The sequence below is a fragment of the Vombatus ursinus genome, unplaced genomic scaffold (assembly GCF_900497805.2).
Source record: "Vombatus ursinus unplaced genomic scaffold, bare-nosed wombat genome assembly UNPS02008996.1, whole genome shotgun sequence".
Lineage (NCBI taxonomy): Eukaryota > Metazoa > Chordata > Mammalia > Diprotodontia > Vombatidae > Vombatus > Vombatus ursinus.
This window is the reverse complement of record NW_020948774.1, coordinates 2,241,033-2,267,208: the sequence shown is the minus strand read 5'-3', so window position 1 is coordinate 2,267,208 and position 26,176 is coordinate 2,241,033. Positions and strand designations below refer to the sequence as shown.

Genomic DNA, 26,176 nt, shown 5'->3' with positions numbered 1-26,176 from the left:
CCCTCATCCTTTCTTCCCAATGGGCTTAAAGCCTCCTCCACGCCTCCGCCTCCTCCTCCCCTATCCAGAAGGACACCCGCCCTGACCAATCGGCGCACTGAGACGGTCCGTTCGTCTCCGCCCCTGACGCCCTCCCCCGTTTTCTCCTCCTCTTGATCCTCACCAATCACAGGCAAAGTGCGGGGGCGGGGCGGGAGGTTGCCTAGCGACGGCTGGAAGAGGGAGGAGGGAGAGCTGCCGGCAGGCCCGGGGGCGCTGCTATCCCTGGGCAAGGGGGCGGTGTCATCGGTGGAGGCAGAGGCGGTGTCGTGGTGGTTGTCGGCTCGCCAGCGGCTCGGGCGGCAGCTGCGGGCAGGAGGCGGAGCCGCGGGACGGCGGGACTGGGGAGGCTATAAGAGGTGCCGCGGTGGCTCCGCGCTCCACTCTTCTTTTTCCGGCACTCCGGGCTCGCCTCGCAGTTGCTCCCGCTCCGGTCTATGGTGCAGCCGGGACCCAGGACCATGTCGCGCTCTGAAGAGGTGCACCGACTGACGGAGAATGTCTACAAGGTGAGCCCGCCGCACCTCCAGCCTCTGGAGGGGAACTACCGCGTCCTGCCGTGCCCCCCGCCCATCCTTGGACACCCCGAGCCACAGCGCGCCCTGCAGTGTCCAGGATCTGTGCTGCCTGCTTTCGTGGCGTCCTCTGCCCAGCCCTGCTCCCCACTCTGCGCCCCCTTCTGTGCCCCCCATTTGTGCCCCCCTCCGTTGCCTCCTCTTTGCCCCACTCTGCTTACTCGATGCCTCTCTGTGCCGCACTTCGTGCCCACCTCCGTGCCCCACTCTGGCCACCCAGTGCCACTCTGTGCTTGGGGATTTCCTTGCTAATCCTCTCTTCCTTTAATTCCCCTGCCCCAAATCTGGTGGGAGCCCCCACCCCTGGAGGCTTGCCCGTTCTAAGTTTTTCCTGCCCTCTCCCCCTCCCCTTCCGCCCCCCGAGGGCGTCCATGCCCGGGGCAGGCAGCTTCTACCGGAGCTGGGAGGTGCCCAGCTGGAGAAGCTCCAGCCTAGTCCTACCCACGCCTGGGGACGACCCGGGTACGCGCCTCGCGGGGAGGCACAGGTTGAGGGGTGGCGCTTTGGGTTGGGGGGAGGTGTGCAGGAGGGGAAATGGCTGGCTGTATGTCCCAGGGGCTTTTCCCTCAGTGCGGCTCCAGCCGCTGCCCTGGAAAGCTTGGCACTCACTCTCAAGTGCTTTTCCTAACAGATTGAGTTAGTTTAGGTTGAGATTTTCTCTCTCTCCGTCGATCACCCGAGCTCGCCACTTACCTACCTGTTCCTTTAGTGGAGGACTTCCCTGTGGTATCGACGCAAGATAGATACTGGGGTCTTTTTTCTAGTGTTGATGTAAAGTCACAGGTGGCACCTGGGCACAGATTTAGTCTTAAAGTCGGTTCTTGATACTGGGCTGTTTGGCCTTGGTCTTTGCTATGCGCTATGGTTGGCACTTCATGAAATCTTTGAGGCATAACGGCTTAGGCTGAGTTCCTCCTTTTCTCTACAAAATCCTTAATAACTTTCTTTTTTTTCCCCCAGTGTGTAGTGGAGAAAGGTTTTTTTTTTTTTAAGTTGGGGAGAGGAGAAAAAAAATCAGACCTTCTTGTATATTTAGTGTGGATTGATTATGCCTTCTGTGAATAAAGAGGCAATACAAAACATAGAACCAAATAGAGATTTTATTTGTGTGGCCTAGAAAACCACATAAAATAAGATGAGACATCATTCAGAGTGAGAATTAAGCTGTAGGAAAGGCCAAGGGAGGTAGTTCTCTTTACAGTGCAGTTCTCTGTATAATCTATACGTGTTCTCTGCTGGCTCTTATAACAGTTATCAAATGGCTGAGATTTTAGTTACTGTGTCTTTATTAGTACCTTGCTGTGTCTTCCAACTGCTGTTATGCAAGTATTTTTATTTACAATTGAGATTTAATTCCTTCAAAGCTTTATGCTTTAGGAAATTACAGAATATCCTATAGGGTTGGGTGGTGGGGGGATAGCAACTGCTTTGTGGATAGGGTAGATGAGTGGACAGATAATTTAGCTTATGTAACTTGGTGATGGTGGTGGTGAGTATAATTGTGGAGGAGTAATTTAAAAGCTGAAAAGGATTTCCTATGCTTCAGTTATATTTTAAAAATCAGATTCACGTCCTTTGACTTTTAGAATGCAGTCTCAACTCAGATCCTGCATTTGGACTCACCACCTCCCCAACAAATGGTTGGTTCCAGAAACAGGAAGAATCCCTATCATTTTTATGTGTTGGAGACAAGAGCTCAGTCCCCCTTTTGCAAGCATCAGTCTTCTTTTTTTAGGAAAAAAAAATAGCTGATCCAATCCATGGGGCTCTGCTGAGAAAAATGAATTTTAGGCACATTCTGGAAGTTAATGCTATTCCTTTCTTCATTGCTAGGTCTGAAGGTTAAGCGGTGGTCAGTAAGATTAGAGTGGTCAGTATTTACATTGCAGTTACTGGCTTACAGCTAGCTCACTAAGTGGAATTGCAGTACACTCACTCTGCAAAGCAACAGTTTTTAATTGCCAAACAACCATGGCTGTGTCTTCTGAGTCAGTGGACTGTGAAGCAAACCCTCTTAACTCATTCTGGGCCATATCCCATGGAAGCTCCTAGGACAGCCCATTTGGTTTTTAGCGAAAGTCCAAGGGACAGAATGTACTTTACTAATTCGGCTTTTATTTCATAAAGCCCTTAAAACTGTAGCTGTAGGATTTGGAGGAAAATTTGAAGCTGATGAAAAAACCTAGCTATCTAAATTAGTTTTGAAGTTATGTTAAGTCTTCTATCCCTTTCTATAATTTCCATGGTATCCCTTAGAAAGAATCAATTAAGAGGTAAACTCACTGAAGGAACAGTGTCATTTTCTTCTCTGAATGTGTGTGTGTATACTTACATACATATAATGTATATATGTATGTGTATATATATATATATATATATATATGTAAACTACATGTATATAGTTTCCCTGGGAAGCAGATGCTGTTATGAGAAGGAAGATTTATTAAATCATTAGTGATTAGCTCTGCCTGCTATTGTGATTTAGTTATCAGTAGGGGGGGAATGGAGAAGTGTCAGAATTGTCTTCCTCTTTTTTTTTTCTTTGTGGATGAACTAAAACCAATTAAAAGCATCTTATGTGGTTTGGATTATAAGCTAGTAGTTCTGCTCTAGTGAATCCTGTGATAGGTTCTAATAAAATAGTTATAATCTATGTGTTCTTATGTTCAAACATTAGCAGTTACGGCATTGTATGCTTAAAGTATGGAACTGCAATTTATTTGAGACTGTGAAATGAAACCAGTCCAGTGGTGGCAGGAAAAAATATTAGGTCCTCCTTCTGTAAGGTCAATTTACTGAAGGCAGAAATGGCCTATCTTGGTAGAGATTAAAAATGCAAGTTTGGTGTTTATTCAGTTTGTTCCAATGTGGAGTTCATTGCTATCCAATGTAAAAGTTTGCTAATAAGATGATATATAATTTACCAGGGTTGGACACAAACAACATTGCAGGTGTCAAAGGAGATGTGTTTCATTCTGGAAACTCATATGACCTAGTAACAGCCCTGCGGTACTGCTGTTTATTGGGGTGGTTGATTTTATAGGTAGTTTTTTTTTTGTTTTTTTTAACAGCTCAGTTGTTGACATGATTGTTAAATCCTATAAAACTGATGCAACTATCTTTTTTTTTTAAATCAAGGAGGGGCTTGGGGTTGATGAACTGTATAGGTGTGGATTTGACAACTTGGCATCTTGGACAAGGAGATTAAGAAATAAGGAAGCATTTGGTAGATGAACTGAACCCACAGGGTAGAGATCTGGGAATTTTAGTTTTCTAGGCACAGTCCTATTGCTGTATAGTTCTTTCTCTTGGCTCAGCCCTTGGTTCCTTTAAATGCCCGTTTCAATGCCTGTCTGTGATTCTCTTGTCTTGTAAGTGCAGTGGCCCTAGAAGCAGGGCTAAAATCCTTTGAATGCTGTTGTACTGTTTATTTTGGCTGTTGCATCATATCAACTGGACTTCTAAGTGGTGTGTTTGCCTTGGCAAAGAGAGGAAAACCAGAGAAGCGCTTCCAAGCTCTTTCTGATTAAATATGTGAGAATAAAGTGTGCAGTTTTGATTTTCCCTAGTATCATAGGAGAAAATGCAACTGGAAAGTATGGCCCTTTTTCTTAGTGTCTTGACTGCCTTTGGTAGATACATCCCTTAGGGAATTTCATTGGATATGAAAGGGGGTCTGCATTTGCCTTTCTCCTCCAGGTGCCCATGGAGAGTACAATTCCCAGTCATTTCTCCAGTCAACTAGAAGGTTCTGAATCTGAAAAACTAAGGTTTTTGATTTGGAAAAAAAAAACAAAACCCAAAACCTGAAGTTCATTGGAACTCATCTCCAAACTAAGTATGCCCTTCAAGGAGCATACAAAACCGTCTACAATCTGGCTTACTTTTTTTTTTAGCCTTATTAGCTATCACTCCCTTTCATTTATTTCATATGTTTCAGCCAAATAGGAGTATGCCTGCATTCATCCTGCCTTCTTCCTCAGTCAGTTGCTGAAGGCAGACATAGACTATCTGGGTACAGATTAAAAATACAAGTTTGTTCGTTCAGTTGTTCTAATGTAGAATTCATTGTTCTTCAATGTAAAACTGCTAAAAGATGATTTAACTTACCAGGGATGAATGCAAACAATGTTGCAGGTGTCAAAGGGGTTTAGTTTATATTGTTACTCATGTTGTTACCCATTGCCAGGAACCTTAAGTATCTCTTTCTGCCTCTGTTTCTGTACCCCTTCTGTCTGTTGAAATCCTCCCTATCAAGGGCCCACTCAGATGGTACTTCTTCCGTGAAATCAACTCTGAGCCTTCAGGTGAAAGTAATCTCCCTCAAATTTCTCATAGAATTCACACTTATTAAATTGTAATTATTTGTGCTTTTGTCTTATCTCCTTCCTCTTCCTCCCCCCCCATTAGATTAGGTGGTCCCTGAGGACAGGGACTGCTGTAAAATTGAGGGTGTTAGACTAGTTGGTCTCTGAGGTCCCTTCTTGCCTTTAGATCCATGATCCAATGATCTCATCCTCTGTTTCTGTATTGTAGATCGACATGCTTTAAAAAACAAAACAAAACAAAAACTTAATCACTTAATAGACGACCTTCTTGAGGCAGCTAGGTGATGCAGTGGATGGAGTGCTGGGCCTGGAGACAGGAAGGCTCACTTCTCTGAGTTCATATCTGACAAATTAGATACTTACTAGCTGTGTAACCCTGTCTGCCTCAGTTTCCTCATCTGTAAAATGTGCTGGAGAACAAAATGGCAAGCCACTCCGGTATCTTTGCCAAGAAAACTCTAAATGGGCTCACAGAGAGTTGGACGGTACTGAAAATGACTGAACAAGCCAACCTTCTTGTCTCTATGCTAAGCAAGATTGAGCCTTGGGTAGTAGATATAGCCTGTGGATTAGTAGGCCCATACTTACAAGCCTTTCTCACTTGCTTTCTCACTCACTTGAACTTGTAGTGATGGCTTAACCTTTGAGAACCCATGGTCCCCTCCATAGTATAATGAGGCATTGGACTAGACTGCAAAGCAACCCTCAGTTTGTGGCTTACTTCATATTTAGCAATGATGGTAGCAGAGTGGTGGGATATGGGGCAGAGTATGCTTATATATGCTGAGACGCACTCCGGTCTTAGCTTATCTAAACATTAATTTAGCTTTTGGTTATTTTAATGTATGTCCTTTGTCTAAAGACTAACAAGTTAAAATACCCACCATATAGAAATTGAACCATGATGAAAATACAAGACAGTAAAAAAAAGCGACTAAATGGAAAGACAATGAATAAATTCTCCTTGCAAGGGTGAATAAAATATGAGTTGGCAGTTCTCCCCTAAAGCAACCAGAAACATAATTTCACAGGATGTTTGGTCATCTCACCTCTCCATGATGATGATGAACATTGGTGAACAGAGCATCATGCAGCTTACGTGTCAGCATCTCATTGCGGTGGTTGAAGTTGAGATTTTCTATGAAAAGCCTGATCAAGATCCTCCAGGTTAAGCCAGTGCACTTACTTAGTGGCAACATGAAGGTGGGCAATGTGGAAGGCAGCAAAAACTATTGGAAAATGTAGCTCAGTATTGAGAAAGGATAGTCCGAAGGCTTGCAAGATCACTGGGAAGCCACAACACACTTTTTATGTGGTATACTTTTTCTCCAAGGAGAGAGCAGGAAGGCCCTAGATGAAGTAAGCCCTGAATAATATTACTACAAATGAAAATGACTACTTCCTAACATACCTGGAACAACTATAGTCAGCATTCTATTGACTGGTAAGGTCTAAGGACAAAATTAATAGCAAATCAGAAGAAGGGAGAAAAATGAGAAGGCACTGTCTATGATAATAGTAGCTCCAACCTGACCTGGTTATATGATCTGTCCACTCTGAAAAATGGGAAACTGGGGTGGGGGGGGGAATAAAAACTTAACTCACACAAGAGAAGTTGAACCTCAGTGCAAAACAATGAAGACGCTGAGAGCTGAAAAACCTTCCCCAGCCAGTAAACACTTTATCTCCTTGCCAGGCAGAGACATGGCAGCCAAGGGCACCAGTACTAGCTAATTTGCAAAAGATTATAGAGGGGAGATTAGAAACAGTGAAAAAACAGTTGAGAAGAAAATTAGCCTGCTGAGAGCTAGAGAGCTTGGTGTGAGATCCAGCTAAACCAGGTCATCCCAGAGAGCATTTATAGATGAAACCATGAGGATGCAACAAACCAGGGCAAAAAAGAAATCGATTTGCTTTCCATAATGATTTATTCTCATAGATGATGATATATTAAGCACCACATTTGGGCTAAACTGCCTCATAATGAGAAAGTGTCAGGAAACATTAGTTGAAGTTAGGAAAAGTGGCTGGACCTGATCAAAACCAGACAGAAGAAATATGTCCTGGAGGAGACATAATTTTGGAGGCATCGAAGGATTGATTTCCAAGATGTTTTAGAGGGGGGAAGGTTTAAAAAGAACAGGAAAGATAACAGATGGACAGTTAACAAAAATAAAAAGTGATCAAGAAGACATCAACCACCACTGTACCTGTATGCCTACTTTCTCATGAATATAAAATATTTGAGTGCAAAGGCATTCTTGAAGAAAATATGAGAAAGAAACAACAAAGTTTCTCTCTGTAGTTTTCTATAGTTGGTTACATCTCAGTCATGCAACTGACAGAGAGTTGTAGAAAGTGCGGTTGTTCATTTCAAAAAAGTATTTTACTTGGATGAACAAAATGCAGTCTTAAAGGCTCTAAACAAGATATCTATTACATATATTAAGATTAGTCTATTGGAGATATTGTTGTTCATTGATTTGCTGTCAATTCCATTTACCCAAACTTCAAAGCCTAAAACAAGGAGCTGTGCCAAGGAGACTGTCTGGGAGGTTGTTCTGCACAGAGCCCAAGTAGAAGAAGGATTCTTTATCAATGGTGAAGTCTTCCAGATAATTCCATTTACACATGATTTTTGTGCTGATGATCAGGCTCTTTACCTACACTGAAAAAGTAAAGTAGGTAAAAATGTACTTTGCTCAGATTATGACATTCATTGTAAAAGTCAGTCTACCAAGTTAGCCTATGTGAGAGAGAGAGAGAGAAGGCAGAGCATGTGTGTATATATGTACATCTATAAAAATTTGGGTGGTTACTGTAAATGGATACTGCATTTTGTCTCAGAATCAAACAAGAGGGGAGATGAGCTGAATTGAATTTGGAAAATTGCACAGCACATTTGCTGATCCCAAGCTGTTCTTTGCCACAAAATCCAGCTAGTACCCTTCAGGCTCAGAACTGTAGAGCTTCACAATCTCAGAAGAATCAAACTGTAGGTGACCCAAAAAACAATGACAAGCTATAAGTAGACTGCAGATTATTAGCAGTAATGACTTTTGTGAGAAGCAGTGTGTCAAGGACATATTAAGGATATGTATGACTGGGAAAGGTAATTGAGCTGGTCATTTAATAATAGTAAGGGATGATACACAATCAGACTCAGTACTACACTGCTATCCATTGGAGGCCTTCCTCTGGTTCTTTTAGCCAGATTACTTCTGAATTTACCCAGACTACTACAACTAGTGAAAAATGCCTTAGGACAGCTGGTTGTGATGGAGCATTTTGTTTCTTGGGAGCTCAGTCTAATTTCTCAGGAAAGATGTGTTCAGTCCTGTGTGAGTGACTGGAGAGGTAATAGATACCTGCTTCTCTGACCTATGCTTCATCAGCATAGTGTGGAGGAGGCTGCTGAATTTGGAGTCAGAGAACCAGGGAAAGGCCCCCAGTGCATTTGGTAGATCCTTTATACAGAATTTAGGGTAGCTAGGTGGCGCAGTAGATAAGAGTGCCAGTCTTGGAGTCAGGAAGACTCACCTCCCTGAGTTCAAATCTGACAAATCAGACAGGATGAGAAAGCACAAATGCATTTCTTTCTGTACTGGTAGAAGGGGTACCCAAACTGATGTGATCGTTGATATATCAAAGTTGCAAATGGTTGATGCTAAATGTTGGTTGAAATTTGTTCTTGAATATATGGACTCAGATGACTTTGGGGATGCTATTTCATTCTGTCATGCCAGAGTTTGGGGAACTGCTTTCCCTGTCATTGACCTGCTTTGTTATCATCTGAGAAATCAGTATTGGTAGTGTCCTTTTGAGATTACTTGTGGAAAGTGTTGCCATTTCTGGCAGAGTGGCCAGCTCTTGCCTCAAGCACATGTATTTGTTACTCTGAATATGCCAATTGCCCATAAGTGTCTTTGACTACAGACTACAGATGGGATTAGACTGCTTGTATCTTGGTTTGTTTTCAGGGTAAATTTGAGTTTGTCCTCCATGTGCAGCTCTAACCTATAGGCTGAATCTCTTTTGGGACTGGTGGTGTGTTAACTTTGTGGAAAACTCCTCGGGACAGCTGCTTGTGATGTGACAATTTGCTCCTTGGGAACTGAGTTTGGAGTAGTGGAAAGACTGCTAAATTTGGAGGCAGAGGACCAAAGTTCGAATCCCATTATTTGTGTGACCATGGGCAAATAAATCACTTAACTTCTCTGGGAAAGAGGGCATTGAGCTAGGTGATCTCTGAGGTTCTGAGTCTATGATCTGATGACACATTTTTCCTCCTCATCTCTTCAACATACATTCATTCAACTTTGCTTTCTGAAGGTATAGATATTATGGAGATGTCTGGGCAGCAGAGTCACCCATCACTTTACTGCTGAGCTCAGCCTTAAACTTTACTCAGCATTGCAGTGCAAATGTGTGTAATGGTTGACTTCCAGCAGAGGCCTGACTGAACATGGTTTCATGAAATTTTTACTTGGAGACTACTGAAATGGGCTTAGAGGTAAATATATACTAGGTAATTAGAAATTCCCATTTGCGGGAGCAGAGAAACTGCAGGTATGTGTTTCTCTGAGGCAGTGAGTTTCTAGGTAGAATGGAAGATCACTATCTTGGATGGCATTTAGATTTGGGGTTAAGGACAGATTGGTACTGCAATTCCTTTTCCCCTTGCCATAAAATGCAGTACTTTTTTTTCCCCTCCTCTCTCTAGCTTTTAGCAGATTCTTCTGTTTCCAAGAACTGGAGGCTGGACAGGATTAATTTGATGATACTTTGTCTAGTACTTGAAGCAGAAAAAGGCAATTTATCCATTGCAGTGACTGCTGATCTCATCTTGTCCTGTTAGGTACCTAACATTCTCTGCATCTCCCAAAAGACAGATGACTCATCTGGACTAGAGGATAGTGTGTTGGTGCCCTGACAATGCCCTACATGATAACATTTTGAATACAGGCAATTCTATTAGATATTATGTCTGAATACAAAAGGGAAGCCACCTATCATTTGAGGGAGTCAGTTTTCCACGCAGAATTTTTGGACAGGCAAGAGTTTTTAAGTTGGTTGGGTTCCTTCTGTCTTCTCACTGAGAATTTAATTTTGAGCAGGGGTCCAGAGCTGGACAGAATTGATTGAAGCTAGTCCTCAAAAATTCAATTGTAAGAATGAATGGTCCTCAAAGGTGTGTGTATATATTCTAGCATGGGAGGAGGTATGTGTGTGTGTGTGTATGTGTGTGTGTGTGTGTGTGTGTGTGTGTGTGTGTGTTTGTGTCAACTAAGTCTAATTATAGAAAATATGCCCCAACAGCTCAGCAACAATATGCCTTTTCCCTATGTCCAGGTCTGTGTTGTGTCTCCTGTGTCTTTTTGGAATGACATCCCTTGAGGGCGATGACTTTTTCAGTGCTGAGCATGTTGTGGGAGTGATATTAACAGAACGTTAATTTCTGGGGGCTGGGCAGAGCTTTGGAATGGGAGGGTAGGAGATTCCCTCCTTCTGCAGCTGAAGGAGGGAGCAGTCATGCTTGCAACTTCCCTTCGGTTAATGAAGCCCAGCCTTTCCAGTGGCAGCAGTTACCTAGTCATCCCTAGGAATGATGTGGGTGGAAGGGCTGGTACTTGCTGCCTGCTGCCACTTAAGTTTGGCATAGCTGTCTCATTGATGGTCCTGCCGGAGCAGCAGCAACAATTGGAAAAGTTGCCTGAGAGTCATGGTGGCTTCAGTAGCCTACTAGTATGGGGTTTTATCTTCTTGCATTGATGTACTTGGATGCACTGAACCAACAATGGTCTTCTTCCTCTCTGGTCCATAGCTTACCCCCAAAGATTTTCCTTAAGGCATCACGATAAGGAAGCCTTTCATAATGATTTTACAAAAAAACTGTGCTCTCCTTGGAAAGATTGTGCTTAATGAGATGGTGGCAGAGCTGTCAGCCTCCCCCTCACTGATGCTGCTGCTACAATCAGCTGCCTACGTCCGTGTAGTAATTACAGAGCCGAACGGAGGGAGCTGGCACCTTCCACCAACGTAATCCCACTTCCCCCGTGCTCTGATTCATCCTTATGTACCTTGTAACTCTACAGCTGCTAGGATGGCTCTCATAGGAGCAGGCTTCAACCCCAGAAGTGTCAGTAGAGATCTGACACATGCAAGGGACAAGCCCAGCCTAGCCAAGTTGGAGAGGTGTTGGTTTACTAAGCTGAGAGAATGTCTACCCTGGAAAACAGATAAATGAGGAATGCACTCTGAACCAAGTCTTCCTTTCCTCAAAGATCAGGGATTGGTTTGTTGGGGGAAATAAATATGGAACAGGGTCTTTTGGACATTTCCTTGTTGGTTGGGTATTGTGTTCCCAGGAGCTGAAACCTAGTTATTGTTTTATTTTGAAGGAATCATGTGAGCAGATTTGCTTGTGTAAGAATTTCTCTTTCCAGTGTATGTATGTGTGTATGTATGTATATTCTTCCTTCAGGTATTTGCCTTAAGAAAAGCAGCTGGGAGCCCTTATCTTCCTGGACTGACAACAGTAAGATGGTGTGATGATGACCAAGCTTTGTTGCTTAACTCAATGGCCTGAAGAAGAGGGGATGGCAGTTTGTAAATTCCATTCAACCAGCATTTATGAGGCACATAGCTCAGTTAGGCACTTTTGCAGTTTTGAGTTTGGTGGGGATGGTATAAATAGTCATGGAAGCTAAAGGGAAGGGGTTTGGGAATGGTTAGACTGAGAAGACAGCCTGATACATGAGGAAAAGGGAAATGGTTGATACCTTAGATTCCCTCTCCCCTATGGAGTTTCTTGATATTTTGCACATTCTGCTGCCCCTAACATCTGGCTTCCCTGGAGTGCCAGGAAGCACAAGTGCTGAGCCATGGGGGAAAAAGAGTTTGTCAAGTGGGTAACTTAAGGTGGCAAGATCAGCAGCCCTGAGCCTTAACTGATTGTGAGACTCATTCTCCTTCACAAGGTAACCTTGGAAACCTCAGGTAGGAAGGCAGTCAGGTAGTTCATTATGTTGAGCTAGTAGCTGTTATTTGAGTGTGGGTGCTTTGTAAAAATTGTGCCTCTTAACAATAAAAAATAAAAATAAAAAACACAACCAATTTCAGTCCATGCAAGATAATTTTGAATATTAAACTTTTCCAAAACCTAGGCCTTTATAACTTTAACACTTCATTCCCACCTACCACCTTTACATCTTGCTTGGCAGTTATTAGAACATGCAACACAATCTCCATCTGTTTCCTGTCGCCATCCTTGCTGCTGTGAAAATTCCCATGCCTGTTTCAGTGGTTGGTATTTTTGTTTGAGCATGGATTCACACCATTTGCCACTCACCATAGGGGCAAAGGAGATTTGAACCTTGAGGGACATCCAGTGAGATACAATGGAAAAAGCACTAGAGTAGTAATCAGGTTACCTGACCAACTTCTTGACTTCTCTGTCTCTATATTTCCTTTTCTTTTTCCCCAAAGTAGAATATAAGCCCCTTGAGGGCAGGGATGGTTTTGTCTTCTTATCACCGGCAGCTACCTAGTGCAAGTCATTTAACTAAGTCTGTTTCCTCATCTGTAAAATAAAGAGGTTAGACTAAATTACAACTAAAGCCTCATGCAGCTTTAACTCTATAGTATAGTAGACATTTAGTAAGTACTTATTGAATTGAATTTTTGGCCTTCATCAGATCACTGGGTTATTTGGCCTTCATCAGAGCATCTGGACCTCAAATTCTTCATCTATAAATTGGAGAAATAGGGCTAGATGAGCACTGAAGTCCCTTCTGGCTCTAAGTCGGATTTCTGAGTGAATCTCAGCATGGAAAATATCTCCTTCCTAGTGCTTCAGTCCAGAGAGTATCTGCCTTACACTGGGTTGGAGTGTGGTCAGGCTTGATTGCTTCTTAGGTAAGCTGTTACTGGAGACAGTGCTACTATACCCAGGCTGCCTTGCCATCTAAACACTTGGCCTTTTAAAAGAAAGTTTGGAGGTGATACAAAAAGATATCAGTAAAAATATTTTAAAAGAGAAAGAAGGAAAGAAAGAAAGAAAAGGAAGGAAGGTAGGTTAGGAGTAAGGAGAAGAAATATTGCTTAAAGCAGTGGTCTCCAAAGTGAGGGCTGTGGTAGGACCTCAAGGATGAGTAATCTGCCCACCTTCCCTTTAGTAGCTAATTACAGGGCTTCTTTCTAATACAACCACACTTTCTGACTCTATCAGGGAGGTTGTTCTATGTAGAGCCCAGGCAGAAGAAGGATTCTTTAACTCCAGGTCTTCACCTTGACAAGCTTCCAAACTCTCCCTTTCTGTCCCAGACTCAGCCCCCTCTTAGTAGATATCCTCACCAGCAACTTCATAGGTGCCAATGAAAATTCTCTGGCCCCCATGGCACAACTTCACTCGACTCCTCTGATCAGTTCATGGCTACAGCAGGCACCCCATGATTGACACTCCATTGGTCAGCTAGCCACTATAGTGTCTGGTGAATAAGAACTTCGTTATCCCTTTTGATTTTCTGTGGATAAAAGTGATTGGCTCACTTGTCATAGATGGGTTGTACTCTACATTTCAGATGAGCAGCACCATCCTTCCAGTCATCCTCGGCTTCTTATTCTTACCCACTGCACACATTCAGTCAGTTGCCAAATCTTGTCATTTTTACCTCCTTACCTTTCTTTCTTAGCCCTTATCCCCAGGGCTTAGCACAGTGCCTGGCATAGTAGGTGCTTAATAAATGCTTGTTGTTAGCAACATCTTTTTGATCTGTCCTCTCTTCACACACAACCCTTGTCTCTTGCTCAGACTATTGAAATGATCTCCTAATGGGACTGCCTGTCTCAGATCTATACTCACCCTAATCCTTCCCCCATACAACTGTCAAAATGGTTTTTCCAAAGTATGGGTCTGCCCATGTCACCTCTCAGTAAATGCCAGTGACTGGTTCCCTATTGAATCTAAGATTAAACACTTAATCTTTATCTCTTCCTTTAATTTAAAATTTTTTTGGTGTGTGTTTTTAATGTATATAATCATCAGTGTAGTATTACATGTATATAACTAATAAATAAATATACATAAATTGGGGGGATGCTCAAACTTTTAACCAATAAAGGTATGTTATTTTAAAAAAAATTTGGAGACCACAGGTTTAAATTAAAATTGAGTTTCATAAGATTCCCATTTTGATGGCCTTATTACTGTGTAGATACTATATTATTTCTCTTCTCCTGAGTCTGGTGATTTGTCCTTCTTCTGCCCTGGGATTTTTCACTGGCTTACATTCATTTTCAGAGCACTCTTCCCCACAAAGGAGGAAATGCTGTATAGTCCCTACCCTCCAGACTGCCTTCTGAAGGACCTATTTAACAATTGATAGTCTTAACATGTTCAGTTGATGAAGCCTCCACAAACTACTGATTATGAGGTTTCAAATATTTTCTCACTTTTTTAGGGGAAAGAAATGGAGAGTTGTTACAGCTGTTCTCCTCTAACGTTTGGACGTAGTGGTGTTAAGAAGAGGTTCTCCAGCTTTTTGGTCCCAGGATTCCTTTATACTATTGAAAGTGATTAAGAATTGACCAAAGAGCTTTTGTTTATGTGGGCTATGTCTTATCAGTATTGATCAGCATTCAGGCATGGTGCTAAGGGCTGGGGATACAAAGAAAAGCAAAAGACAGTCCATGCCCTCAAGATGTTCACAGTCTAATGAGAGATAGAGAAAACATCTGTGTACAAACAAGCTATTTGCAGGATAAATTGGAGGTAATAAAATATCTTAGTTTTGTTACAAAAATAATTTTAATCTTGTGGACCCCCTGAAAGAGAAAATTATGTTTCATCTGCTTTTGATTTTAGAACTACTAAGTCTCTAGTGAGTTAGTTGGCATACTGGGAATTTTAGAGCAGACCAAGAAAACCAGACAAAGATAATTCCAGTAACTGAAAAATATTTTTTTTCTACCTGTATTTCTTTATAGTTAGGCTTTCTGTCTTAGATTTGGCATAGTTGGTTGATTTGGGTTTTGATTCTAGGAAGGATAGCCTTGCCTTTGTGGAAGAAATCTTGGTGTAGTTTAAAGAATACCAGATTTGAATTCAGGAGCTAGGTTTGGGTGCTAGCTCTGCTATTTACTTCTAGTGTGACCTTGGAGGAGTCATTAAATCTCTTTCATCTTTAGTTTCCTCCTTTATAAAATTAATCCTGTGACACCAGGACTGTATTTATCATGGGTAGGAGTGTATTGTCTTTACTCTCTACTGTATGACTTGGGAATCATACTGTACATTGATTATACTTTATTTTGTATTTCCTGAAACTGGATTTCCCCATCTCACCCAGCCTGGAAGTAAAGTGGCCTCTCATGAGCCTGATCACACTTCTGTTTGACACAGCTTTAATTTGCTGTTTCCAACCTGGGTCAAAACCTTAGGCAACCCTATTCCTGGAGGCTCACCATATTGATGTAGACTTAGTTCAAATACTCAATTGGTTTTAGTCTACCTGCACTCAAGCAATCCTAGTAGCAGGGATTGATAATAGGCATGTACCACTGCACCTGATGATTAAATGTATTTTAATTTTGCTTAGTAGAGAACCTTTGTGGGAATAACTTCCATGGTATAGAAACTTGATCACTTAAACTGAAGTAGGCTTTTTATTTATTATTTTATTGTATATATACTTTTTATTGTATATATACTTTTTTTTTCCAATTTATTGCTGCTACTGAATGTGTTTTAGAGATTTCTAGCTTATCATCTTTTGGGAAATAATAATAGTTGACATTTATATGGCACTTTAAGGTTTGCAAAACACTTTACTTATATTATCTCATTTGATTTGGCAGCAGCTGCTTTGGTAGAAATGTTTCACCTGGCACGTGGGAGATAGAAGGTATGATGGTCTCATACTATTCTGTGCCTGCAGCCCAACCACCCTAATTATTAGCATAATGAAGTTTCCCCTCTACCAGAAGCCCAGCCCACTGAAACTATAGTTCATTATCTTAACTAGAAAAAGAGTGGGATGGTCTGGTATGTTCTAATGGGGCAAATGGCAATCATACATTGTCTATTAAGAAATAATAATGTAGACCAATAGAGATGGGTTTCCCCACACTTGGCGAGTGCAAATGACAAACTTGGCAATCATAAATGTCATACAACATTGTTATTATAGTTTGGGTGATTCTTTATGGAGCTGCTGTTATAGTAGTCAGAGCAGGACTCTTCATGTGTGTTGTCTGCTTAATTGTAGTAATTTTTCTATTTTCAGGCTGATTATATCAGCACTATTTTTTCCTCTAATTTCAATCAAATAGTAGTCCTATGTTTATGACGACTTTAGGATTTCCATAGCAGCAAACTGTGATTTCATTATAAAAGCAATTGACTGGGGGGATATCAGTTCTAGCTTTTCAGTAACCACAGGCAAAAAGTAACTTGAATGCAAATTTCATGCCCAGTTAAGGAACCCCTTCTCAAAAAAATAGTATGGTTTGGGAATGAAGTTTATTATTTGGCCCAAGTCAAATTTGTCTTTGTCTATCTGAAGCAAAGATGGAAAATGTCACTCTGGAGACCAGGGACCAGGTTATGGCGTTTTCCTATTGAAGTCCTATATCTGCAGGATGCCAGGCACTGAGACAGGAAGGAAGTGACCTCGCTGTTTAGTCCTAATGTTCAAACCCTGCTGTGTTCCCTGCCCCTCATCTGAAAAGGAAATTCAGTTATGTTCTTTTGGCTCAATATGTCATCCTTGAACCCCCTTCTACCCCTCACCTTAGGTAGGATAATCAGATTTGATTTTGCTCCTTTCTTCAGAATCCACCACAGAACTCTGATGCCTCATCATGGCATGGACATTGACCCTATGTTCTCAAAGAAGTAAGGTAGGACCATTGGTAGGTCTTAGCCATCTGGAAAGGCTTATTGAAGGGAAGATCTGTTTGTTGGTGGACTGTTGTCTCGAAACCTATCTTAGCTTGGAGAGGCTTATCTACAAAAGGGCTGACTTGACCCAAAGAGTTGGCCACAAGGCCACACAACCTGCAAGGGTTGTGGTTTGCATTAGTGGAGTGATTATTTAGACCATTGAAATCACAGTTGCTCTGAAGAAAAAAGTTGGAGGAATTGCCACTATATGGGAGCTCTGTGAGGGTAGAAACTGTCTTATTTAATCCTTGTAGCTCTCCCATTGCCCAGCACAGTGCTTTACACGTAGGAGGTACTAATAAATGGGGCTGAAATGAAAGGTGTTCATAGCTGATGCTCAATAGCTAGAACTTCCCACCTTCCTTTGGGAATTAATTCATGTGCATGACCTTTTTTAGAGACAAGAACAAACAGGACCTCTTAAAGGACACATTTGCCCTCCTGATCGATGTGTTGGTTTCTGGGTTTTTTTCAGTGAAGGATAGGAGCCCCCTGGAAAGGGAAAGCTATACTTCTTTTCCATTTATTCCTTTTATAGGGCACCAGACTATTTTATATCATGGAGGAGGAGCTGTGCTGGAGACCTAATTGTTCCTTTTAGTTTTTAAAGCTGTGCTATTGACATGTGTCCTGCAGGATTACCAATGGTTGAGAACTGTTGTACTGTGGCAAAATGGAGGTTTTCTCTATCTTTCAGTGCCATTTTCCCCCTTTCTTGCCAGACCACCAGATACTTTGGGCAGAAGAATAGGAGGCAGAGTGATTGAATGGAAAGAATGCTAGACTTGGGGCCAGAGGATTCAAATCCTCACTCTAGTACTTACCACCTTGTGTCCTTGGGTAAATCTGAGTTCAAATCTAGCCTCAGATACTTGCTAGCTTTAGTGTGACTCTGAGTGTTGTTGTTTTTGAGACATTTTAGTCATGTCCAACTCTTTGTGATCCCATTTGGGGTTTTCTTGGCAAAGATCCTGGAGTGGTTTGCCATTTCCTTCTCCAGGTCATTTTGTAGTTGAGGAAACTGAGGCAAACAGGGTTAATTGACTTGCCCAGGGTCATTCAGCTAGTAAGTTTCTGAGGCTGTATTTGAACTCAGGAAGATGAGTCTTTCAGACTCTACGTCTAGCACTCTATCCGTTGAACTACCCAGTCACCTTTTACCCTGAATAGAGAGAGCACTTTAACCTCTCTCTGTTTCGGTTTCCTCATTCATAAAATGAGAGGGGTCCACTAGATGACGTTTGAGAGCTCTTCTGCTTCTAAAAGACACTATGACTTATAGAAATGAAACTTTTTTGTAAAGCAGAAAATACAGATAACAACCCACGGGGAGTTCGGTAAAGTCCTCTCTCTCCCTCTGTGGAGCTCCAGATCTATGATCCCATACTCTTTGTCCTCCAACTTGATTTGCCCTTTTCTTTTGCCTCTGGAGAGAGGTGGTTTATGTCATAGTGTTATTTCCCCAGAGTCACAGCCTGACTTTATTTAAACAAATAAAACTTTGGAATCTTACTGACCGATCTGACTTTCTTAAAATACTAATCTTCATGAAAGTCCTTTTCTGATACAGGACTCCTGGTGTGGAGGTGACTCTAGCATAGTGAAGCCCATAAGAGTACAGGAGAGCATTGGCCTTAAGTAGAGTCTGATATGTCTATTTGTCTGCTTGAGGGTTAGCTTAAAGCAGAAAAGATTCTTGTTGCCAAAGGATGATTTTTTTTTTCTCCATAGCAACTCCTGGTGTGGAGGGACTGCAAGGTCACCTTACCTGCACCTGTAAAGTCATAAATCTTAGAAATAATGAGCATATTAACCCAAGAATTGTTGGGTATGTGTGTATACCTAGTAGAAGGCAAGGGCAATTAGATAGCTCAGTGAATAGGATTCTGGGCCTGAAATTAGGAAGACATGAGTTCAAATCTGGCCTCAGACACTTACTAGCTGTGTGAGACACTGGGCAAGTCACTTAACCCTGTTTGCCTTAATCCACCAGAGAAGGAAATAGCAAAGCACTCCAGTATCTTTGCCAAGAAAACCCCATGGACAGAATTGGCCTGCCATGGTCCACGGGGTCACAGAGGGTTGGATACAACTGAACAACAACAATAACAACAATAGTAGAAGGCAAACTTGATTGGTTTGGGGCATATGAGTTTTTCTTGACTTATGAGAACTCTTTGTGGTGCAAGAGTACTTTTTACACAGAACATTTTTTTTTCTTTTCACTGATTCATTGAAAGCTTTGTTAATAACTAACAACTATGGAGTCCTGAAAGGCCACTGAAAACCAGATTGAGGAGGCTCAACTGGGTGGGGATGGGTGGGAGGATAGGTACCCAACGGATGCTAAAGCCTGTCTGCTGTTTAAATTTTAATCTACATTTCTGTGAACTCCTCCAGTTTCCTTATTAGTTCTTGTCACAGGAGCTCCTAAGCTAATGCGAGCTTCTCGACCATCTGACTCTTTCTCCCATAACAGGCCATGTGTAGAAGTAGAATAGCAGAAGGGTGGATAGGGCACTGGATTTGGAGTTGGGACCTGGGTTCAAATCCTGTCTTTGGCACTTAGCCATGTGGTCATTCTTGACAAAGCACTTCATCTCTCTGGGCCTCAGTTGCCCCATCTGTAAAATAAGAGGGCTGGACTAGATAGCCTCTAGGGTTCCATTCATCTCTAAACTGACGATCCTATTTGCTTTCTCATTTCCAGAGTATACCTTGTTTAACCACACTTGGGCATTATTTAAAGAACCGGGATTTGGAGTCAGATGACTTATGTTTGAATCTTGGCTCTCTGTCACTGAGGAAACCTTGAGAAAACTCCTTCTTTTCTCTGTGCCTCTGTTTCCTCGTCTATAAAATGAGATGTTCAGTTCTTAAAATTCTGTGACTATCTTTTAAACTTCAATTTATCCCCGGTGCTTCAGCCAGTGATGATGATGATGGTTAGAGAAGCTGTTGGGGGAGAAATGTTGATTTGATTTGAAACCCTGTAGGAATCATTCTCCATGGGTTGGATGAATTTTTCTGCCTGTCTCTTGTCTGATAGAAACACTGGAGCTGGAGTCAGGAAGACTTAAGTTCAAATCCAGCCTCAGACATTTACTAGCTATATGACTCTGGGCAAGTCACTTAACCTCTGTTTGCCTTAATCCACTGGAGAAGGAAATGGCAAACCACTCCAGTATCTTTGCCAAGGAAAGCCCATGGATAGTATTGGTGTGTTATGGTCCATGGGTTCACGAAGAGTTGGAAAGACTGAATGACTGAACAATATGTCTTTGGTTTTCCGGCCTTAAGTCTTGTTCAGGCTAGAATTGCAGGGCAACTGTATTTTTCTTGCTAAGGTTTTAGTGGCATCCACCTCCCTTTCATGATAACCTCCCAGGGGAAAATGGAGTTGCAAGTCTAACATGGTTCATTTTTCTCATGGCTGGGTGTGGACCTGGCCTTGCCACTTTATTTCCTGAACCTTATGGAGAACCCTTCAAATCCTTCCAGTAGGATAAAAGTGGTAAGGTGAAGAACAAAATTTTTATTTTGTGTATGTTGTGGGGGGGTCCTCCCCTAAGTTATTTACATGGGCATCGAATAAAGTATGCCTATTGGGCCTGTGATTCAGGGCTTCACAAGGGCTTCACAAGTACTTTTCTGTTACTGTGGTAAAATCATTATTGATTTCCACCAGCACTGAGTCAACTCTTTGCTTTCTATCCTTCCTTGCAGAAGCCCTGGCCAGATTTCTGCTGGGTAAACATTGACCAGTGTTGTGGAATGATTGGAGGAACCTGGGTGTCTAATTGCAGAAGTCTGCAGTATCCTGGTGACGCCAACAATGGGTGCTACTGTATAACAGGTTGTTTGGTGGGAGGGTTGGCCTTGGGGGAGGGGATGAGAGAAACCATTTTCACAAACTGATGAGTTTTGCAGATAGCTCACTGGATTTCAGTAGTGGGAAGTTGTGGCTTTCTAGAGTACAGATCTCCCCTAAATTTGCAGCCTGTGGTGATATGTGTGACAGAGGGCATTTTTCTGACAGTGAGCTCATTTCTCCTGAGTGATTACGTGGAACAGTGAAGGGAAGTATAATCCATTAGATGACTAGGAGGTAACACGTAGGTTAACCTTTCCCTGAAAACTGTAGGAGTGATTTCTTGGGGGATTGGGGAAGTGAGGGAGGGAGGTGTGTCTTGCCTCCTCCTCTCCTCCCTTCCCCCAAATTCCCTGTCCTGAAACCATACAATTGCTCCCACTTCCCTGTTCCCTTCTCCCTTCCCCAGAAACTTTGCTTCTGTCCTCCAGCTCTCAACTCACATATCAGGCAGGATTTGGCTTCTGTGTCACTAAGACTGAGAGGCCTACTTAAAAGAGCTAAGAAACTTTCAGAGAGGATCACAGCAGAAGCCCTAAAACCTTGGAGAGGAGGAGGATGGTGAGTGTAGAGAGAGGAAATGCATCTTCCTTTGGCATTTTCCATGCAGTTAGGGTAATTCCCCTCCGCCCTTTTAAAAAAAAAACTTTAGCCTTGCTATGAAGAAGTGTGTGTGTGTGTGTGTGTGTGTGTGTGTGTGTGTGTTGGGGGTGGGGGGAAGCAAAGGAACACCAGGGGTAGCCATTTCCTTTTGCCAGCAAAGGAACTTGACTTTTTTGTTAGCTGCTGCTGCCCTGCCAGGAAAACCACTGGAGAAAGGCCATGAGCGAAGACTACAGTTGGAGAATAAACAGAATTCCTCAACTGGCAAACATTGGAACTCAGCCTGGGATTACTGGAGGGAAAGACCAAGCAAAAGGGGGAGTGGAATCAGGGACAGGGGTGTTGTATGTGTGGTGGACTACGTAGCCATTTTTTTTTTTTTGAATTCAGCAACAGCTAAAGTAAATGAAAATGGTCACATTCTTCAAAGCAGCTAGGCTGGGAACACCCAGGACTGAAGTGCTTTAGGCGGAAAAGATTTCTGGAGTGTTTGGTCAGCCTCCCATGGGGTGACACATGTTTAATCAATTTATTAGACATTAGTATGTGGAGGTGGGGTGGGGTTCCCTGTCCCTTTTTCTCTCCCTTTGTTCACATGCTCTCCCAAGAATATGAAATGAAAGGGCTCAAGTGCTTGGTGTGGGGCTAAAAGACTCATGTTCCTGTATCTTTGAGTGGACTAAATCAATACTTTTCCATCAATTGAAAAATAGTGCCAGGCTTTGTTCCTAGATAGGAAAACCATTGTAAAATATCATTATGGCACAAATTCAAGCAGTTGGTACACTAGTAGGAAAATGGCAGGCGGGGGGGGGGGGGGAGAAATCAAAGCTGCTGGCATTGGTGAAGTGAAGGGCTAGACTAGGTGACCTGGAAGATCTATCTCTTCCAGCTTTGATGGTCTGTGGTTCTATGATTCTAACTACCTCTTAGAGATGAAGGGGGTATGACTGTTAGAGTGCTATACGGAGGGAAGAGAACTTGGAATGTGAATAATCCCATCTCTGCCACTTAGTAGTTGCTTGACTATGGGCAGGCAAGTTTGAGCCCCAGTTTCCTCCTCTTAGAAATACCTTGATTCCTCCTCCTCCTCCCCCCCAAGGTTTTAGGGCTTCTGCTGTGATCCTCTCTGAAAGTTTCTTAGCTCTTTTAAGTAGGCCTCTCAGTCTTAGTGACACAGAAGCCAAATCCTGCCTGATATGTGAGTTGAGAGCTGGAGGACAGAAGCATACCTCCCAGGGTTGTTGAGAGGATCAAATAAGACAATATTTGTAAAGTGCTTGGCACATAGTAAGGGCTATATAAATGCTAGTTATTATTATTATATAAGGGCTATATAAATGCTTATTACTATTATATCTATAGAGTATCTACTTCATGGGGTTGTTCTTAGGCTCAAAATGAGTTTTAAGATGTTAAAGTGATATATAATTGTTAGTAGTAATAGCATCAACAAAACAGAAACACAATCCCCCATCCTGTTTACAATAATATTACTGTGATAATATTACTGTTACCAATAATGATAGCTCACATTTATCCAGTACCAAAGTGCTATTTTTTTTTAAAGGACTTTCCTCACAATGACCCTGTGAAGTGGGTAGTGTAAGTATTATTCTCATTCTATAGATGAGAAAACTGAAGCAGACCTCTGTTAAGTTAAGTGATTTGTCCAGGATCCCATAACTACTAAGTGTCTGAGGCTGAATTTCACTCAGGTCTTTTTGATTCCAGGCCCTGTACTCTAACCACTGCACCACCCAGCTGCCTAGATGTAGAGATTTAGGCTCAGAAAAATTGAGTGACTTGCTCATGGTCCCATAAGCTAGTAAGTAGCAGATGCAGAATTTGAACCAGGCCTTCTTGATTGCAAGGCTGGTGCTCCATCCACTACTCAATGCTCTAGTCCCTAAAGTACACTATTATAATCATAAATACAGTTGAACAAAGAAGTTATGCGTCAAAACACAATAGGGGCAACCTGTAATGTTAGACAACTTGATGGGTTCCCTGTCTTTATCTAAATTCTTCATTTGCATAGTACAGTGAGATATTACATAGAAGAGTTTTAACAATCCCCAATGATTGCTTAGGTTCTAAAATTGCCAATCTAAATGTGAATGCCCAGAGGGTAACATAGAATGGAAAATAAACAAGAATGTAACTTCTATAGAATAAGTAATCTTCATGTATGCTTATAAACTACATGATCCTGGAAGCCCTCCATTGTGATTCAGACTTCCACCAGGGCATAATGTCTCACTGTGTCTTGGTTTTGAATTTCTTTGCATATACTGTGATGAAGTCCAAATGGCTCTTCTTCAGAGTTTCCTCCCCTTCTCTTTTCTAATTGGGGTGTGTGTGTGTGTGTTTTTCCATATTCCCTTTGGTGATGACATGATTAAAAAAAGAAAACAAAAGCAGTTCTTTTATTCCAGTTCTTCTTATGCCTTGAATATAAATATAATAGAATTTTGGTGTACTCAGCCTAACGTCCAGTAGGGGCAGCAAGGTGCTTCAGTGGTATTCAGTGCTCTATGCTAGACCTGGAGTCAGGAAGACCTCAGCTTTGTGAGTTCAAATCTCTGGCCTCAGACTCTTACTAGCTGTGTGACCCTAGGCAAGTCACTTAACCACATTTGCTTCAGTTTTCTCATCTGTAAAATGAGCTGGAGAAGGAAATGGCAAACTTCTCTAATATCTTTGCCAAGAAAAACCACAAAGGGGTCACAGAGAATCAGACACAACTGAAACAATTGAACAACAAAACTTTCTCCAGCAGACTCATAAGGGAATGCTTAGATTGAAAGGGATCAGTAATCACTGCTGATTGCCACAGGAGTTTTTACTTCTCTGATTTTCTTCTTGGGACTGGGGGACAGCTACCAACACTAGCAAACTTGCCATGAAGAAGTGGGTCCTGTCTTGAATACTCTTGGTTTTTCTCCTTTCCCCTCACTTTTTCTTGACATCCCTTTTCCCCCTTAATTCAACCAATGCAATCCAAAGTGATAGGACTAGAAAGACAATTGGGGAAAAAAACAACAAACCTGCCCTCACAAAACTTACATTCTGCTGTAGGTTGCAAACAAAGATGTATACATGTGATCATTTGAATACCACTTAACAACACCTAGGGATAGCAACAAAGATTTCTAGTGCCATGTGAACATCCTTGAAGTATGCTAAGGAGTGCATTCCCCACACAGGGGACAGACTGTTCAAAGGCTTAGGGGTGGAAGGTGGAGGAGGACCACATTTGGGAAATAGCCAACAGGACAGTTGTACAGGAACATAAGAGTGAGTGAATGGGGAGTCATGTGTAACAAGCTGAGGCAAGGTTGGAATTTTTCAAAAGGAACTTTATTAGGCATGCAGAGAAAAACAAAACAAGAGAAAAACCTAGAAGTGACAAGTTTACAGAACATCTCTATTAATAAGGAAGCTACAGTCTAGCCTCAGATTAGCTTGCCTAGCACAGTTTATTATGTACCCAACCTCATATTCCTTTTCATAGGATTAGAGGATTTAGAATAGGAAGTAAGCTTGTTCCAGTCTCCTAATTTTATAGGTGAGGAGACTGATAATCCAAACCAGGATTCCAACTCACATCTGGCTCCAAGTTCAGTTTTCATTATACCCCTTCTCTACCCTCTTGTGGAACCCTGGTTGAGAGAGGCCCTATCCTTATCTGGCCTTCCAGATTCTTCCTGGGGAGGGTGGGCTACACTGACTTCAGTCACCTGCTTTACACTTTTAGGAGCTCTTATTCCCATCCTTGACTCATTGCACAATGTTTTAAGTTGTTTTTTTTTTTTTAATAACATTGTGAGGTAGGTAGAGTAATTGTCACTTTCCCCCGTTTTACAGAAACTGAGGCTCAGTTAAGTGACTTGTTTACCATCATACAGATAGTAATGTCTCAGATTCATATGCCTTTCTCCTAACTCTCAGTCTGGTATCTTTCCACTAGGATCTGAGCCCCAGCCTCTTTACTGGTCTCATACCCCCAGTTGGGTTCCAGCATCCCCAGAGCCTTCTCCAAAGATTATTGATAGATTGGCTTTTCTCTTCAGGTTTCTAAACTCATGTTACCTACTTCACTCTTGCCTTCCTTCTACTTTATATGTTCTATTAAGTTTCTGTTTTGGGGTTTGGGAGATGCCTTTAGATTAGGAGTTCTTAACCTTTTTTGTGTGTCATGGAGCCCTTTGGGAGTGTAGAGAGGCCTCTGAACCCTCTCTCAGAATAATGTTTCTAAATGCCAAAAATAATGTATTTGATTACAAAAGAAACCAAAAGTTAGTGAAAATTAAGATGCATTTTTTTTTTTCCATCCAAGTTTATGGACCACAGGTTAAGAGCTCTTACTTTAGTTTAATATCACAGAGCTCAGGTGACTGACATACCTTACTCTTTTTTGTTGTTGTTGTTTTGTTTTTTCATCCTTAAAAATTCTAATTTAAAAATGTTAAGTAAAAGGAACACTTCCAAGTACGTAGTAGAGGAGGAGAGAGTTGTTCATGAAACTGCAAATCTCTATTATGTATGGCTTGCCTTTCTTTTTAAGTATAAAACTTTTGTTATTTTCAAAGATGTCTCGTTTCTCTACGGTTCCTTTTGGCTTTTCTTCTGTACATTTCACAAATGTTTCAATGATTCCCTTCCTTCCTTCTTTCCTTCTTTCTTTCCTTCCTTTTTTCTTTCCTTCCTTCCTCTATCCCTTCCTTCTCTCTCAATTTTTCCTTTCTTTCTTTCTTTCTTTCTTCCTTTCTTTCTTTCTTTCTTTCTTTCTTTCTTTCTTTCTTTCTTTCTT

General features: G+C 41.9%; 1 protein-coding gene across 5 annotated transcripts in view; it reads left to right on the top strand.

Annotated features, from left to right (window-relative positions):
• The first annotated feature begins 405 nt into the window (after positions 1–405).
• The window catches only part of BAIAP2 (BAI1 associated protein 2), a 167,661-nt gene continuing 141,890 nt past the window's right edge, over positions 406–26,176 (top strand). For 2 of the 5 annotated variants that reach the window (XM_027850070.1, XM_027850067.1), the window contains exon 1: positions 406–548. In XM_027850070.1, coding sequence (XP_027705871.1) covers positions 477–548 — 72 coding nt within the window. In that variant the 5' untranslated portion in view covers positions 406–476. The remainder of the gene's footprint in view (positions 549–26,176) is intronic. The other 3 variants (XM_027850066.1, XM_027850069.1, XM_027850068.1) reach the window with 2 other exon arrangements.